The 14855-nt window shown below is 35.1% G+C and overlaps 1 protein-coding gene across 4 annotated transcripts in view; it reads left to right on the top strand.

Annotated features, from left to right (window-relative positions):
* Nucleotides 1-14855, top strand: part of LOC150096320 (protein FAM13A-like) — a 486855-nt gene that overhangs the window by 459821 nt on the left and 12179 nt on the right. For all 4 annotated transcript variants that reach the window (XM_090408854.1, XM_090408851.1, XM_090408853.1 and 1 more), the window contains 2 exons: nucleotides 10875-10976; nucleotides 11164-11218. In XM_090408854.1, the coding sequence (XP_090264980.1) occupies nucleotides 10875-10976; nucleotides 11164-11218 (157 nt within the window). The remainder of the gene's footprint in view (nucleotides 1-10874; nucleotides 10977-11163; nucleotides 11219-14855) is intronic.

The following is a 14855-nucleotide window of genomic DNA, read 5'->3' as shown; positions in this document are numbered from 1 at the left end:
CCAAAGATATCTCAGTTTTGGATATATAATTCATCTAAAAAAGATTCAATGATGCATTTAAACCTAAACAGGGTCAGATTATGGATTTCCTTTATAGCACTGACAGAATTATACATTTCTGTATTAGATGTGTTGTTAGACTAATTATTTTTCTCATTAGCTCAATTTTTGTATGACTTATTAGATGTATCTTTCATCTTATCAAAGAGGATATCTCAGTTTTAGAACTTTTTTTTTTTTTTTGAATACCATGTTTTCTATGAAATTAATTATCTCTATGATATTTTAATATGACATTTTATATTTGTGCTCCTGGTTGGCCAAGTGGTCAGCGTATCTGCTCTCCAGCCAAAAGGCTGTGGGTTTGAATCCCGCCTTGGGCATGGATGTTTGTGATTGTCTGTGAAAATACTAGTGGTGATGTTGGGCAGTAATGGCATTGTTGAAGATGATGATGATGATAGTTGCGGTAAATTGTAGTTGGACAGAGAGTTGTAGAGTTGGTGCCCTCCCTCGATGAGTCTTTGGACTCCCTGGAGGTGTTATGTAATAATAATAATATCAAAATGGAGGATATTGTAGCTCCATCTATATCATACATCTAAAAAAAGCTACAATTATACAATTAAACAGGTTTAGATTATGGATTTCCTTTGCAGCACTTTGCATAATTCACGTAAAGAATTATGCAACATGCCATATAATACTGCTAGCCAAATATATTTTTGAAGCTATTCAAATTTTTATAACAAGCACCATCTTCTAACTTATCTCAATCTGAATTTAAGATATTTTCTCAAAAGGAACTATCTGATCATTACTCAGGTAGTATATACAGAGAATATACTATATGATAAATAGAGAATATATGTTATGCAGGAGAAAATAAAAAAGTATAAAAAACTTTTTGTTTTTAAGCGATCACTCTATATCCTTCAAGTGGTCCTACTGAATCACAGATCAACAAATTAAATAAGCTTTTATGTCAAGTATCTGAGCATACAAAGTTTACAAGATTAGGTTAGGAGACACACTTTGCAAGAATTTCTAGGATGCATCAATTACCAAATATTCATAAAGTTAATATTCCACTGAGATGAGATGTTCTGATATAAGGTGGGTAAAAGCTGTTATTAGTCTCTCTCTGGCTTCATAGATGGTTCTTCTCCTTCACATATTAAAAATGCTGAAGAATTCAAGAACAGTAATTCTCACCAGATATTTTGATCATTTCTGATTGTTTCTCTTTTTATGTATATTCCATTCACTTGATCCTGTGGAATTATTTGCAAAATATTTTCCTCCATATAATTCTAAACTGCTTAATTTACTATTGCTATTGGATACTCTGAATGTTGAAATAAATCACACAAACAAGTAGAAGAAACAGTAAGGATCCTCCTATCTAACCTAAATCTTATTGTGTAAGATTTAGGTTAGATAGGAGGATGTTACTCAAAGTTCTGCTATATGCAAAACTTTGAGTAATACATCCTTAATCTATCACTCCTTGACCTTCATTATGGTTGTATTTTATTAATGTAATTTTTGTAACCTGGATATCCTCACAATCAGAACTACAAACATTGCTACATAAAATCAGTTCCTTTCACCATATGATCCACTTTAATTTCAAAATTGAATTGAGTAACTGTCCTTGCTGTCCTTAAAACCTTCTCAAACTCAGACAACTAAGTGGTAGTCTTCAGTTTCATCAACAACAAAAAAAAAATATAGTGAAAGTAAGTTTCATTATCCTAGCCAAAAGTCAGATGGAAAGCTTTAATTTAAATAAATTATAATACCAGAATTAACTCATTTAAAATATTATTTATTAGTATAATTTTTGCCTGAGTATCAAAGGCATCTTCAGTACAAAGCTAATGGAACAACTGACAATTCCAAAAGGCACCACCCAAGTAGCTAATGTAAGATAACTAAAAAAGGTCAATAAATTTTGTAACTTATTATTCAAAAAAATTTAATTAAAAATAAATAATTAAATAAAATAATATATATATATATATATATATATGTGTGTGTGTGTGTGTGTGTGTGTGTGTATACAATTAAAAAAAGTTAGGAAAGATTAGCTGATTTAAAAAGTACTGTTGTTGTGTCGTCCATCTTCTTAATTGATCCATTTATTTTGGTTAGTTGGATCTATTCTTATTTCTTTAAATTCCATTTTTATTTTGTTAGATGCTGATTGATACTGATCCGAATATAAGGAAATTTATATTATACTGCGCCACCCTATAATCAGAATACTCTATATAATAGAGGAATCAATCATGAACTAACTTTTGCAATCTCACTTTATACAGGCCGAGGTTAATATTATCATTTAAGGTTCCGTAAGGTTCGAATAAATTTTATGAACGGTGCAATGAAGAAAAATCAGGCAAACTACAAATTGAATTCAATAAAATAAACATTTAATACAGGGTTATAGAACATGTACATTTAAGCACAATTTTCTAAGCAAGATAATCTAATTGAACAATATTCAAAATATCTTTGAGACACTAGTAGCCACTCGGTTTGGTTTAAAGATTAAAGTTAAATTTACATATCTTTATTCTTCAATGCTTAAATACTATTATCACAACTTGTCTCTATTTAATGAAATAATTCAATTCTTTTATACATCAACTTAGTTCAAATACTCATAACAAACATGAAACATTAGGCATCAAACATTCAGCTGTCAATTCTATATTCTTCAGAATAATTAAAAATGGTTCACACAGTTCAATGTTCCAGAATTTTACAGTAATTATTCTTAAGGTAGAATTCTCTCTTAGTCAACAAACACTTAATTTAATTATGAGGCAGTTATCATTTCAAGGGGGGAAACACTTTAAAGCTCCATACTTCGGCTATTTTTAGTAGAACACCACAGTTAATGTTAAGATATATCAGGCGGAGCTAACTCTTATTTCTTCACACTGAAATACAAAAAGGACTGCTCTTATCGGGTTACACCTTTTACACACTGGATTTACTATAGGCACACTTAAAACTGTGGTTAACTATTACTTTGAAGTAACACTATTCAAAAGAAATCTTCACTATAATAACTGAAATATTAAACATAGAATTTCACAAGTCTTGACGCACTCGTTTTAGGTAATCTACTTATTCTTTATTTTCTTCTATGCATTGAATTCAGCTTTGCACTATTCTTCCTCAAAACAATCGGAATCCGTTGTAATTTTAGAATTCCGTAGAAATATTCCGAAGTGCCTATTAAATTCCCAGTCCTTTCTTAATCAATTTACGGTATTTCCCAAATCCCCTTACTGCCACCCGTCACTTCACTCCTTGCTGTCCTGAATGCTTCTCCTCCTCTTTACTTTCATTTTCCAATTAAAATCGTTCATTCTTCCCGCCAAAATCCGGTTCTAGCCAGTTCAGCTTGCATCTACTGGCTTCACTCCATATCACAGCCGTTCACGTTCTAAACATGCGCTGACTAAAACAAACTCCGTTTCTCCCTCAACAGCCAATCAAATTCAATCAGAAGAATTACATAAAATCACGCTTACATACAGAAATAAAATAAAAGGATATTTTACAATTCATGTAATATACATTTAAATATGATAAATACTAATTCTTATAATATTAACACAGGAATAAATAAAATAAATTGAATGACATTTTAACACAGAGTTCTGTCATTACTAATACATATCTCAAAATTATATAATTAAACAGCAAGAGATTAGCATCAAATAATATTTACAAGTCTTGCTTAAGTTATGACAGATTATGTTAAATGTGAATGAAGAGTTATAATTCCCAAATATCTTCATTCACAATTTAACACTGTCACCCATAAAGGGAATAGACGTGAGAGTGAAGTAAAGTTTCACATGTTTCTTTATCTCATCATGTTTTGTGAAGGACTCTTGTCTTGTTCCAATGAACTCTGTCTAGTGTTGATGGCATGCTCTGCAAGTCCAGACTGTTCAGGTTCAAGGTATTGAATATAAGACTTGCGTTCTTCTAGCTGAATAAAAGCAGATCTTCCTGTTTGTCCAAAATAAGATAACCCACAAGAGCAAGGAATCTGGTAGACACCTGGATAATTGAGATGTGGAAGCTTGTCCTTTGGAGAAGTGAGAAAGGTGGAGATTTTTCTGATGGGGCAAAAGGTAACAAAAATATTTAGTGGTTTTAAAACTTTTGTTATGCTTTCACTAATGCCTTGCACATAAGGGATAGGAATATGAGTTATTTCTTCTGTATTTGAAGAGGTAGAGATACCAAAACTGCTTGAAGCTCTTTTGATGAATGAATTCTTATAACCATTAGATAAAAAAGAATATGTATGGAAATAATATGTTGCAATTCTTTCTGTAATAGCTTAGCTGAAGAACATAAGGTCCTGATGAACCAATGTTTTAATAGTTCCAGCCTTTTGACTGGGATGGTGATGAGATTCAGCATGGATATAATGGCCTATATGAGTCTCCTTCCTAAAAATTGAGAAATGTAGGTTACCATCTGGTTGACGAAGAATTAAAAGATCTAAAAAGGCTAACTGCTTATTTACTTCTTCCTCTAGAGTGAATTGGATCCTTGGATGAAGTGTGTTTTATTTAGAGAGAAACTATTGTAATTCATAAGAAGAGCCATTCCAGGTAGCAAAAATGTCATCTACATATCTTATCAACAAGATATTTACTTTTTTATGGTTAACTAAAGACAAGCTTCCACCTTTAGCTTACCTTGGAGTGCATTAAATTCTTTGCTAATGTATATTATCGTATTTTGGCCAAACAGGTAGATCTGTAGCCATGCATTGTGGTGAACATTTAAACTATGTTAAGTTCAATGAACCAAAACAATTGGGACTTGCAGAGTCTTGCACTATCACCACAAAACATCATTGATATCTTTGGAAGAAAATTAAGGTTCTCCATAAAAGTAATAATCTCTTGGAATGTTTATACAAAGAGTTCCAAGACCTTCCTACATCAACCAAATCTAAATAGAAACAATGGACTTAAATTACCTCTTATGGGAAATAGTGTTCCTTCACAAATTTCAAAATTAACTTCATTAACTTAAATTTATTTCTGTATATTTTTTTTGTCTAATAATAAACCAAAAATGAAAAAGACAATGACTGCAAACAAATTAAATCTCCCTCCAGAACTAATTTATCCAAACAATTCAAACCAAATACGATATTCCAAATTTACCAGGATCCCTACCAAAAAAAAATAATAATAATAATAAAATATAATAAATAAAAATATTCATGTGCATTTTACAAACATGATCATCACTACTTACAGACATTCATCCCAGACCTCCTCCTCTTAACAGAAACCCAAATTTCAGCAACATCAACTACAATTTTCAATTTTAATGCCCAAATTATACTCTTCATGATTTCATGATTCATTTTACTGCAAAGGTGGCACTTGTATCTTTGTATGTTCTGACATTGCCTGCCAGAGAATGCCAAATTTGGAATCCCCTGCTTTTGACATCCTCTGGCTGAAGGTTTCCTTGCTCCATTTAATAACATTCATCTGCTGCATTTACCAGTCTCCAAACTCTGAAAAAAACCACAAAGACTTCTTCACCTTCTCTCCATAAAACTCAACCATCTATAATCCAGCTATCCAAACAGCAAAGTCATCATCATATGTGACCTGAATGTCCACAACTCCAACTGGCTCCAACATTACCAGTCAAGCTGGATATGATGCAGAACGTTTTACTATAAACAATGATCTAACACAAATTGAGTTCAATAAAGGACTTATTGTGGGATTGTCTGGCTGGAGGAACAATTTTGAAAATCAGAGCCTACTTGGTTTCTCAAAAAGTTAGATATCCTGGGTGTTTAAATGGTGGAAAAATGACCCACTCTGCTTGTCTAAGAGGCATAACTGTGGTAAATAAGACAGTCTGTCAGGAAAGAGATTGCTGTCATCTGAGAAAGTTTGACAAAGAACTCCCCATGTGCAGCAATTGACCGAAGCACTTAATGAAGGCTGTCCCTGACCCATATCTTGCCAAACTAATGTGCAGCAAATTGAAGAGGATCAGTATTAGCAGTCTCATGCCTATGTGGAAAACCAGAAAGTTTGGCAACAGTGGTGTCAGGGACACTGGAAAGCTGGAAAAAAAAGTCGTGGTCCCAAAATCATGGTGCACTTTGTTTTATATCAACTGTAGGCAGAGTGTTTGGCAGGATCCCCATGAAATAACAAACCCAGTTTTTTTTTTCCTTGTAAGCACATCTCAATGTTCTGGAGGTGGTATCACAGTGTGGGGCATGTTCTGTTGGTACGGAATGAGTCTTCTGATATTACTGTAAGGTCAGATGTCCTCCATTGAATATCTGAATGTTGTTGCTGATCAAGTACCTCCTAATGTTGATTTTTTATCCGGCAAGCAATGGTTGTTTTGATAAAGATTGTTATTGTACTGAAGAAGTTAGAAGATTATTACTCGGAAAGAAAGCAATGACAAATTTAAGCAAGATCTTTAAAAGATGAAGATATTAGCCTCGCAACAAAAATCAGAATTGTGAAAGCAATAGTATTCCGTGTGGTACTGTATGGATGTGAAAGTTGGACCCTGAGAAAGAGTGAAAGAAGGAAGATAGATGCATTTGAATTATGGGTTTGGAGATGCTTACTAAGAATACCATGGACTGCAAAGCAAACCAATAAATCAGTGATAGATAGAATAAAGCTAGATTGCTCCCTCGAAGCTATGATCATCAAGCAAAAGTTGTCATACTTTGGACATATTATGCGAGCAAATGACAGTCTGGAGAAGATGACGATGCTTGCTAAAGTTGATGGAAGCAGGAGAAGAGGAAGACCAAGAATTAGCTGGGTGGTTGAAGTTAAAGAAGCAACTGGAATGCGCTTGGAAATTCTGAAAGATATGACCAGGGACAGATCTGAATGGAGAATGTATGTTCATAGAATCACCAGGAGTCGAAAATGACTTGATGGAACATCACAGCAACAAAATGGTTGTTTTATGGATGACAATGCCACTGTCCATCATTCAAGAAGTGTTCGGCAAGCACGACAGTGGCTTCTACCATCTTCCGTGGTCATCACAAAGCCTTGGTCTGAACAGCATTGAGAATGTATGAGACATGTTAGAAAAACAGATCCAGGAGCAAAGTCCTCTTCTGTCAAATTTGTGTTGTCTGTTAAAGGACCATCTGGTGAATGGTTGGTATGTTGTAAGCATGGATGCAATCTATGCTTACAACATACCAACACTTCTGGAATCTATGCCAAACTGCATATGTGCTGTTATTCAGGTTAAAGGAGGTCTAACATGATATTAAAAAAAAGTTTCTAATTCAGTGACCGGTATGCTGTACATCTCTTGAGGGTATGCATGTGAAGAATTAATTATGATAACATAGAAATTATTTTTAAAAAAATAAAGCTGCTAATGCCTTTTATTTTCCTATAGGGAGTAGGTTAGGCCATTTTAGACCCGTCTAACTTTTGGAGACTGAGGGGGACAATTCATTTTCCACTGGTAGCCATTCAGAGATGGCTGCCAATTATATATGGCATCTGGTGAAGAGAGGCAGCTGACAAGTGCTGCCTTCTCGTGGATCCTAATCTCACCACTATTTTTTACTGTCTGAAAATAGTGCGGATTCTGTGGTTGATTTTATTGAGTTTACATGACAAAAAAAAATTTATTATATAATTTTTGAAATACGTGTAACCCTCATATAACGCATTTCAATGGAACCTAACATCTGTGTTATACGAGGGTTACCTATATATATTTCAGTGTTATTGCAATACAGTGATTTTGCTTTCTATACCAGTTTGAGATATTACAACCAAATGTGGTTATAGAACTAGGTTTGTTTTGAACTTATGTTTGTTGACATGTGTTTATTATTATCATTAAGAGAGACTACCAGGGATTCAGAGACTCATCGAGGGAGGACACATACTACACACACACACCAGCTATCATACTTATTCTTGAATTCATTCACACTGCTTGCACTCACAACATCCAATGGCAATCCATTCCAATCACGCACCACCCTCTGAGAGAAAAATCTAGCCCTCACACCCTTCTTGGCGGCCTTCATTCTCAGCTTCCAAGGATGCCCTCTCATCCTTTCCCACCCTCTATAAATTGAAAAATTCCATCAATTGAAATCCTGTATGACCCGTTCAGAAGTTTGTAAGTCTCAATCATATCACCTCTCTTTCTCCTGTTTGCTACTGTCTGCAGTCTACAAATTCTCAATCTGTCTTCATAATCAGTATTCCACAATCCTGATATAATTTTTAACTCTCTCCAATATATCAGAATAGGCGGAAACCAGGAGACCAGACCTGCGCACAATATTCCAAGTGAGGTCTTATCAAGACCTTGTAAAGAGGCAAAATAACATCCTTATCTTTACATGTGAATGTTCGTTTCAGCATTGCAATTATCTTTTGAGTTGTATTTGTAATCTTTGCCACATGGCCCCTAAACTTCAACTTCCTATCTATTAATACTCCAAGATCCCTAGCCTCATCGGTTTCTTCTAGCCTAATCCTACCAATATAATACGACATTGAATATCTAATAATGCCGAAGTAAACGACTTTACATTTACTGAAGTTGAACTGACACCCATTTTCCCACTCATTCACACCCATTCCTGTTTACCCTACCTATTTTTGCATCATCAGCAAATAACTGTATGTCGCTTGTCAAATCCTTCCCAATATCATTAATGTACAGATTGAATAACAGTGGACCAAGCACTGATCCTTGTGGTACACCACTTGTTACCTTAAACCTTGCAGACTCGGATCCCCCGTATACCACTTTTTGATATCTGTCAGTCAGCCATCCTCTTATTCATGCTAATATTGTATAACCCAAACCCATTTCTTCAATTTAGGCAGCAGTCTGCCATGCTGTAATCTGTCAAAAGCCTTAGCAAAATCCAAAAGTATATTGGTATATCCATTCCCCTTGTCAAGTTCAATGGTAACATTGCTATAGAATGTGAGCAAGTTGCTAAAACACGACCTTCCCTTAGTAAACCCATGTTGCTCATAACCAATTTTTCCAAAATCTTCATCGCCACTCCTGAGATACTAACTGGTCGATAGTTGGATGCATTGGTCTTTGCACCACCCTTGTGCAATGGAATTACCATACATTCCTTCCATTCCTGCAGAATCTTCCCTGCTCTGAGACTCATATTAAACATCCTGGTCAAAAGCATGGCCAATTCAGCTGAACACTCTTTTAGCACACGTGCTGATATTCCATCAGTCCCTATTGCCGAATTCTTATTCAGTTTGTGCAACAGCTCTAATACCTTGGCCTCACACACCTGTGTTTCTTCATCTAGTAAGAGTAACAGTGAGCTCAATGTTGCGTTCACCAGGTGATAGCTTTTAACGAAATAGACACTCATTAACTGAATGTCTTCTGCATCTGTAACCTGCATGCCATCTAGATTTTAGAAGAGTGTTTCTTTCATGTTCATTCTTTCTTTTACTTGCAGCATGTCGATAGAATTCTTGTGGGTTATCTTTAGCACGCAGAGCCAATTACTTTTCATAATCAGACTTTGCAGTTGTGACTATTCTAGCCTGCTGTTTATAACAGGCGTCATCCTTATGCAAATGGTATTCCTTCCACATCGTCCTTTTCTTACGAATCTCTTGCTTAATAAGATTACACGTCCATTTGACTCCTACTCTATTTATTCTTTGAACTCTCGGGACACATTCTTATATCGCATCATTTAAGCATTGTTTAAATGCTTCCCATGAACTGTCGATATTCTTTCCATCCAGTAACTGATCCCATTCCACTGAACTCAGTATACTCCTCAGTTGGTCATAATTTCCTGCTTTGTAGTTCAGCATGTAACCTTTTCTGAATGGAACATTCATGAACTTAGTCACTTCCCAAGTGAGTACCGCATGATCACTGTCATCAACTGGAGGCAGAATAGTTACGTCTTGAACTGAAATGCTCTCTGACACTATAATCAAATCTAACACTCTTTGACCTCAAGCTCCTTCTGTCACATGCTGCTTGAGGAAGTTGTCCTGCAACAGCTCAATAAATGCATTTTCATTCTTCTCATGAGATTCTACTACTACCCAATCAATATTTGGATAATTAAAGTCTTCCATTATGATTACTCTTTTTGTACTCACCTTTTCTATTTGGTGATACATTTCTTCATCACCAGCAACTGATCCACCAGATCTGTAACAACATCTCACTATGTAATTTGTCTTGTTAGATTCCACCTCACACCAGATGGCTTCAACCTCACTGCCACATGAAATATTGTTAATAGTATTACTACATTCATAGGTCTCAACTCTAACTGGATTTAAGTCATCCAATATCATTTGCAGCACGCCCCCTCTCCTATCCACTTTATCCTTCCTAAAAATACTGTACCCATGACACTCGATGCCAGTTAATAGGTCTGATTCTGATACTAATTCCTACAATCTGAGGTTGCAACATATTGACTAAGGCAACAAACTCTACTTATATTTATCAACTCTTCTCTACTTATTTGTGCTTATGGCAATGACAACATAGTTGAAGTATTGAGTTGTCATGTTATTATAGTTCTGATAGTTATAATTTCTCTGTAAAAAATTAAAAATACATATACTTAGGTTATTCATGCCAGAATATGGAATCATGTTCAAATTTATTTACCACTGGACTGTTTTTAAGTGGCTTCTTTTCCATGTATAAATTTATGCATGAAAAATAGTAACAGATATAAATGAAAAAGCTAATACTAGGGCTGCATTTCTTTCTTCAGTATTCTGATTACTAATTTTATTTTATTTTAATAGAAATGAATTGATAAAGCAACAGCAAAGAGCTAAGACAGAGAAATATAGATTAAGGAGACTGCTCAAAGATTTTGAAGAACAGTTTTTCAAAGATACTGGAAGGTATCAAAATATTTGTTCTAAATAACTTATGATATATTATTGTTGTATTTTGGTAGCATGTTTTATAGTTTGTTGTTTGGAAATGAAAATATAATTTCATTATTTGTTTGATAATTTTATTCCATTCAGTTTTGAAATCCATCTGAAATTTAAGTGAATTAATATAACCTTTTCTTTGCATTTTTAGGAAAGCCCAAAAAGAAGATAAAGTGCCAATGGAGACTATCTATAATGAATATAAGGTATCTTTGTTCATTTTGGTCTATAGTTAAATTACTTGACAAGATTGCAAATATTTATTATATCTTTGTGGCAGAAATTATAGAATTATGTTGGATTAATAACATTCAGAAGAAAGAGAATATCATGGTTTGACAACATCAAGACGTGGACAGGAAAGAGTAGTGCACAACTGCTCAGATTAGCACAAGACCGCAGTTTGTTCGCCAAGATGGTCGCTGACCTTCGATAGAAGATAGCACAATAAGAAGAAGAAGAATAACATTCATTTAAAATAAAATAATTACTAATGGTTAAACCTTCATATCAAGGCCATCAGAAACACACAAACAGAGATATACAAGCTGCATTGTGATTAATTACTATAGTATTCTACAACTTCAACCTTGACCATGTTGAAAGTTTATTTTTCACTTGGTTAGAGTATAATAAATTTAGTTTAATCCTTTATCCAAGTGTGAGCAAACAAAGTTTGCGCCTGAAAGTATCTTCAGGACTGGGGTAAGGTGGTACAACACCAGGGAAACTCGTTGCAAAGGTGGAGCAAGATACCAACACTCCTGTCTCAGTATCTCCTATAATGCAAAACACATCTCCTTGCAGATATGTCTAATGTTATGCATTAAGGGAAGGGCCACTACTTAGACTAGTTTCGACCTTTATTGAGGTCTCTTCAGTGGGGGCCAGGCCCAGGGCCTGGTAGCTTGCTCCACCTTTGCAACGAGTTGCCCTGGTGTTGTACCACCTTACCCCAGTCCTGAAGATACTTTCAGGTGCAAACTTTGTTTGCTCACACTTGGATGAAGGATTAAACTAAATTTATTATCAACCTTGACCAGTTAGTGATCAACAGCTGATTCTACCCTGACCTCTTCTAAACTGTATCATTAATTGTTGGCTGATGTTTAACTACTCTGAAATGTTATTTTAGTACTGTTGCCTTGCTTGACGTTCACTGAAAATCCTGGATTGTTGAGAAGTTAAAGTTCTATTCTTTCATTTGTAGTTGATCAAATTATGTTATCCTTGGGCTCTTGAACCAGATGTTAAATGGGCCATCCATATCCTGGATATTCTAATACCATATTTCTTGTTTTGATTTGAGTGACCAATTAACATTCAATTTCTTTAATTCTGACTTCTTTAATTTCTTTTCATACCAGGTTTCATTGTGATGGAAAAATAATTTGGTACCTTTCTGGTCTCTTCTGTAGCACATTTGAAGTGCATGTCATTTGTGCATAATCTATATGTGTTACAGAAGTATTGGCTGTTGTAAACCCTACATGAGTTGATATTTTCAGGAGCTTGGTAGGCTGCTTAATTTTTACGGGTGGTTTAACTGTAGTATAAATGTTATATTTGTGTAGTATTCTATTTATTTTTATTTTCTGATATTTCTTTAATGTATGGAATGGCTATTGCCCTATTCTAATCTTTATTATTTTTAGATATATTCCTATGAGAAAATCCTAACTGATTGCTTTCTTGCTCTAGCCATTTTTATAAATTTAAAGAATGAATATCAATATTTGATAGCCATTCTTTAAATCTTGTTCATCAGAGAAAATTACTAAGGCAATTTTTGAGGGTGCAAATGGCATGTAGTTTCTGTTTTGGATGGCAGTAGAAACCTATTATTATTATATGGTTATCCCCATGGAGTCAGAAGACTCATTGCAATAAACTCACATTAACCTTTATACACATAATACTTGTCATTGTCATATCTCTCCTTAAACTCATTCACTGTCAGGACACTTTCAACTATCATTCTGCTATTCACAACTCTCCAAGCAAAAAATTTAGTCATTACACCCTTACTAACTACACTATTATACATTTCTAGTGTGACCCTTGGTTTCTCACTGGTCACTCTGCAACTCGCACATATACCTTCAGTTTATCCTCATAGCTAGAATTTCACTGACTTCTGGATTCTCTTTACCATCTCCTGATCCCCAAGAAACCCAAATGACCAAATCTGTGCCCATTAGAGACACATATCTTTGCTTGCTAGCTTGTTTTTCAATATCTGAGTAATCCTTTTAGCTATTTTGCTAACTTCTGCATTATGCCTCAACTCTCAACTATTTTCAACTCTCTCTACATCATTATCAATTTCCATTCCACATACTCAACATAGACCTATAATGCTTCAATTCAACCAAGCTGTTATGCCTAACACAGTCCCTTTCAGATGACAATTTAATTTTAGTAAAGCTAATTAGAAGGGTTTCATGGAAGATTCTGACCACTCCATAGGGCCTTTCCCTCCAAACCTTCAAGAGTATCCTCGATTCATAAAAATACTGAGAAAAATTTCCACCAAACATATCCCCTGAGGATGCCATACAAATTATATTCCAGGCCTTTCCAATGATATACACCTGGTATGCTAATTACTTACGATTTTACAACACCATCTCCTTCTCAGAAGAGACTATTCTTGCAGGAGAAAAATTATGTTCCACGATGGCAGTGGAAAGAACTTTAGAGGAAACTGAAGTTCTGAATCTTAGAGGAAAGGTATTCCTCATGGAAAAAAGAAATAGAAGCCCTTGATGTGACCCACAATAGCAGAAAGGAATGGAACTTGTTATCAACAGAATTAGGAAGGATTTCACTAATCCCAGGTAACAACTAATCAAATTACTCACCAGTTGCTGCTGAATGGAAAATTCCCTAAAAAACGCCCAAAAAATAAGATATTTAGAACCCCAAGTGAGGAACAAAATATGATTAACACAGATTTCATGATCACTGAACGTGCTGCAATAAACCTATTAAAATATATAGAAAATCTGCAGGTCTTAAATGATATCTGTAATGAATAAATTAAACATTTTGAATCCAGGACTAAAGAGTGGTTATTAAACCTATACACCACTTGACTCAGAACCCTAAGCTATCTGAAGGCATGCTAAAGTGGTGGCCTTTCTGAAACCAGGGACAACTCCACCCGGAGCAAAAAATTACAGCCCTATATCAGTATACCTCTTTAAACTGTATGAACGGTTAATTTTGAATAGGCTACGACCCCTAATCGAACCCCATCTTATTGCTGAGCAGGCTGGTTTTAGACCAGACAAATCCTGTACATCACAAATTCTCAACCTCACTCCAAATGAGGTGCAGACCCTAGCATCTTCTACCATGACCCTTTGTTATTCATCTGCTGATGAATAACAAATGGTCTGCTGATAAATATACATGTCCTGTATGGGCCAGATCCTGCCATGCGAAAAATCTTGACCGAGCATTGAATGACTGCTGCTTAATTACAGGATGCCTGAAACCAACACCATTAAGAGACCTGTATACTTTGGCTGGTATTGCTCCCCTTTAAATTCGAAGATCTGCATTCTCAGCTGACGAAAGAAGCAGACAAATGAATGATGAGTGCCACCCACTGTTTGGCCAGACTACAATGCCCCAAAGACTAAGATCCTGACATAGCTTTCTAGTAACCGTTGAACCACCTATAAACGGTCCAGAGACAAGACTTCAACAATGGTTTGCACTATGCCCTGAGAGTAACACTGATATTCCAACAGCCGAACATCTTCCACTTGGACTGGAATACTTGGAAAAGCCTCAACAGACATGAATGATAGGATGCTCCAAACAAAACTTCAT

The sequence above is a fragment of the Typopeltis vanoorti genome, chromosome 19, assembly GCF_054136105.1.
Source record: "Typopeltis vanoorti isolate ZY-2024b chromosome 19, IOZ_Tvanoo_1.0, whole genome shotgun sequence".
Lineage (NCBI taxonomy): Eukaryota > Metazoa > Arthropoda > Arachnida > Uropygi > Thelyphonidae > Typopeltis > Typopeltis vanoorti.
This window is presented reverse-complemented; position numbering and strand designations above follow the sequence as displayed.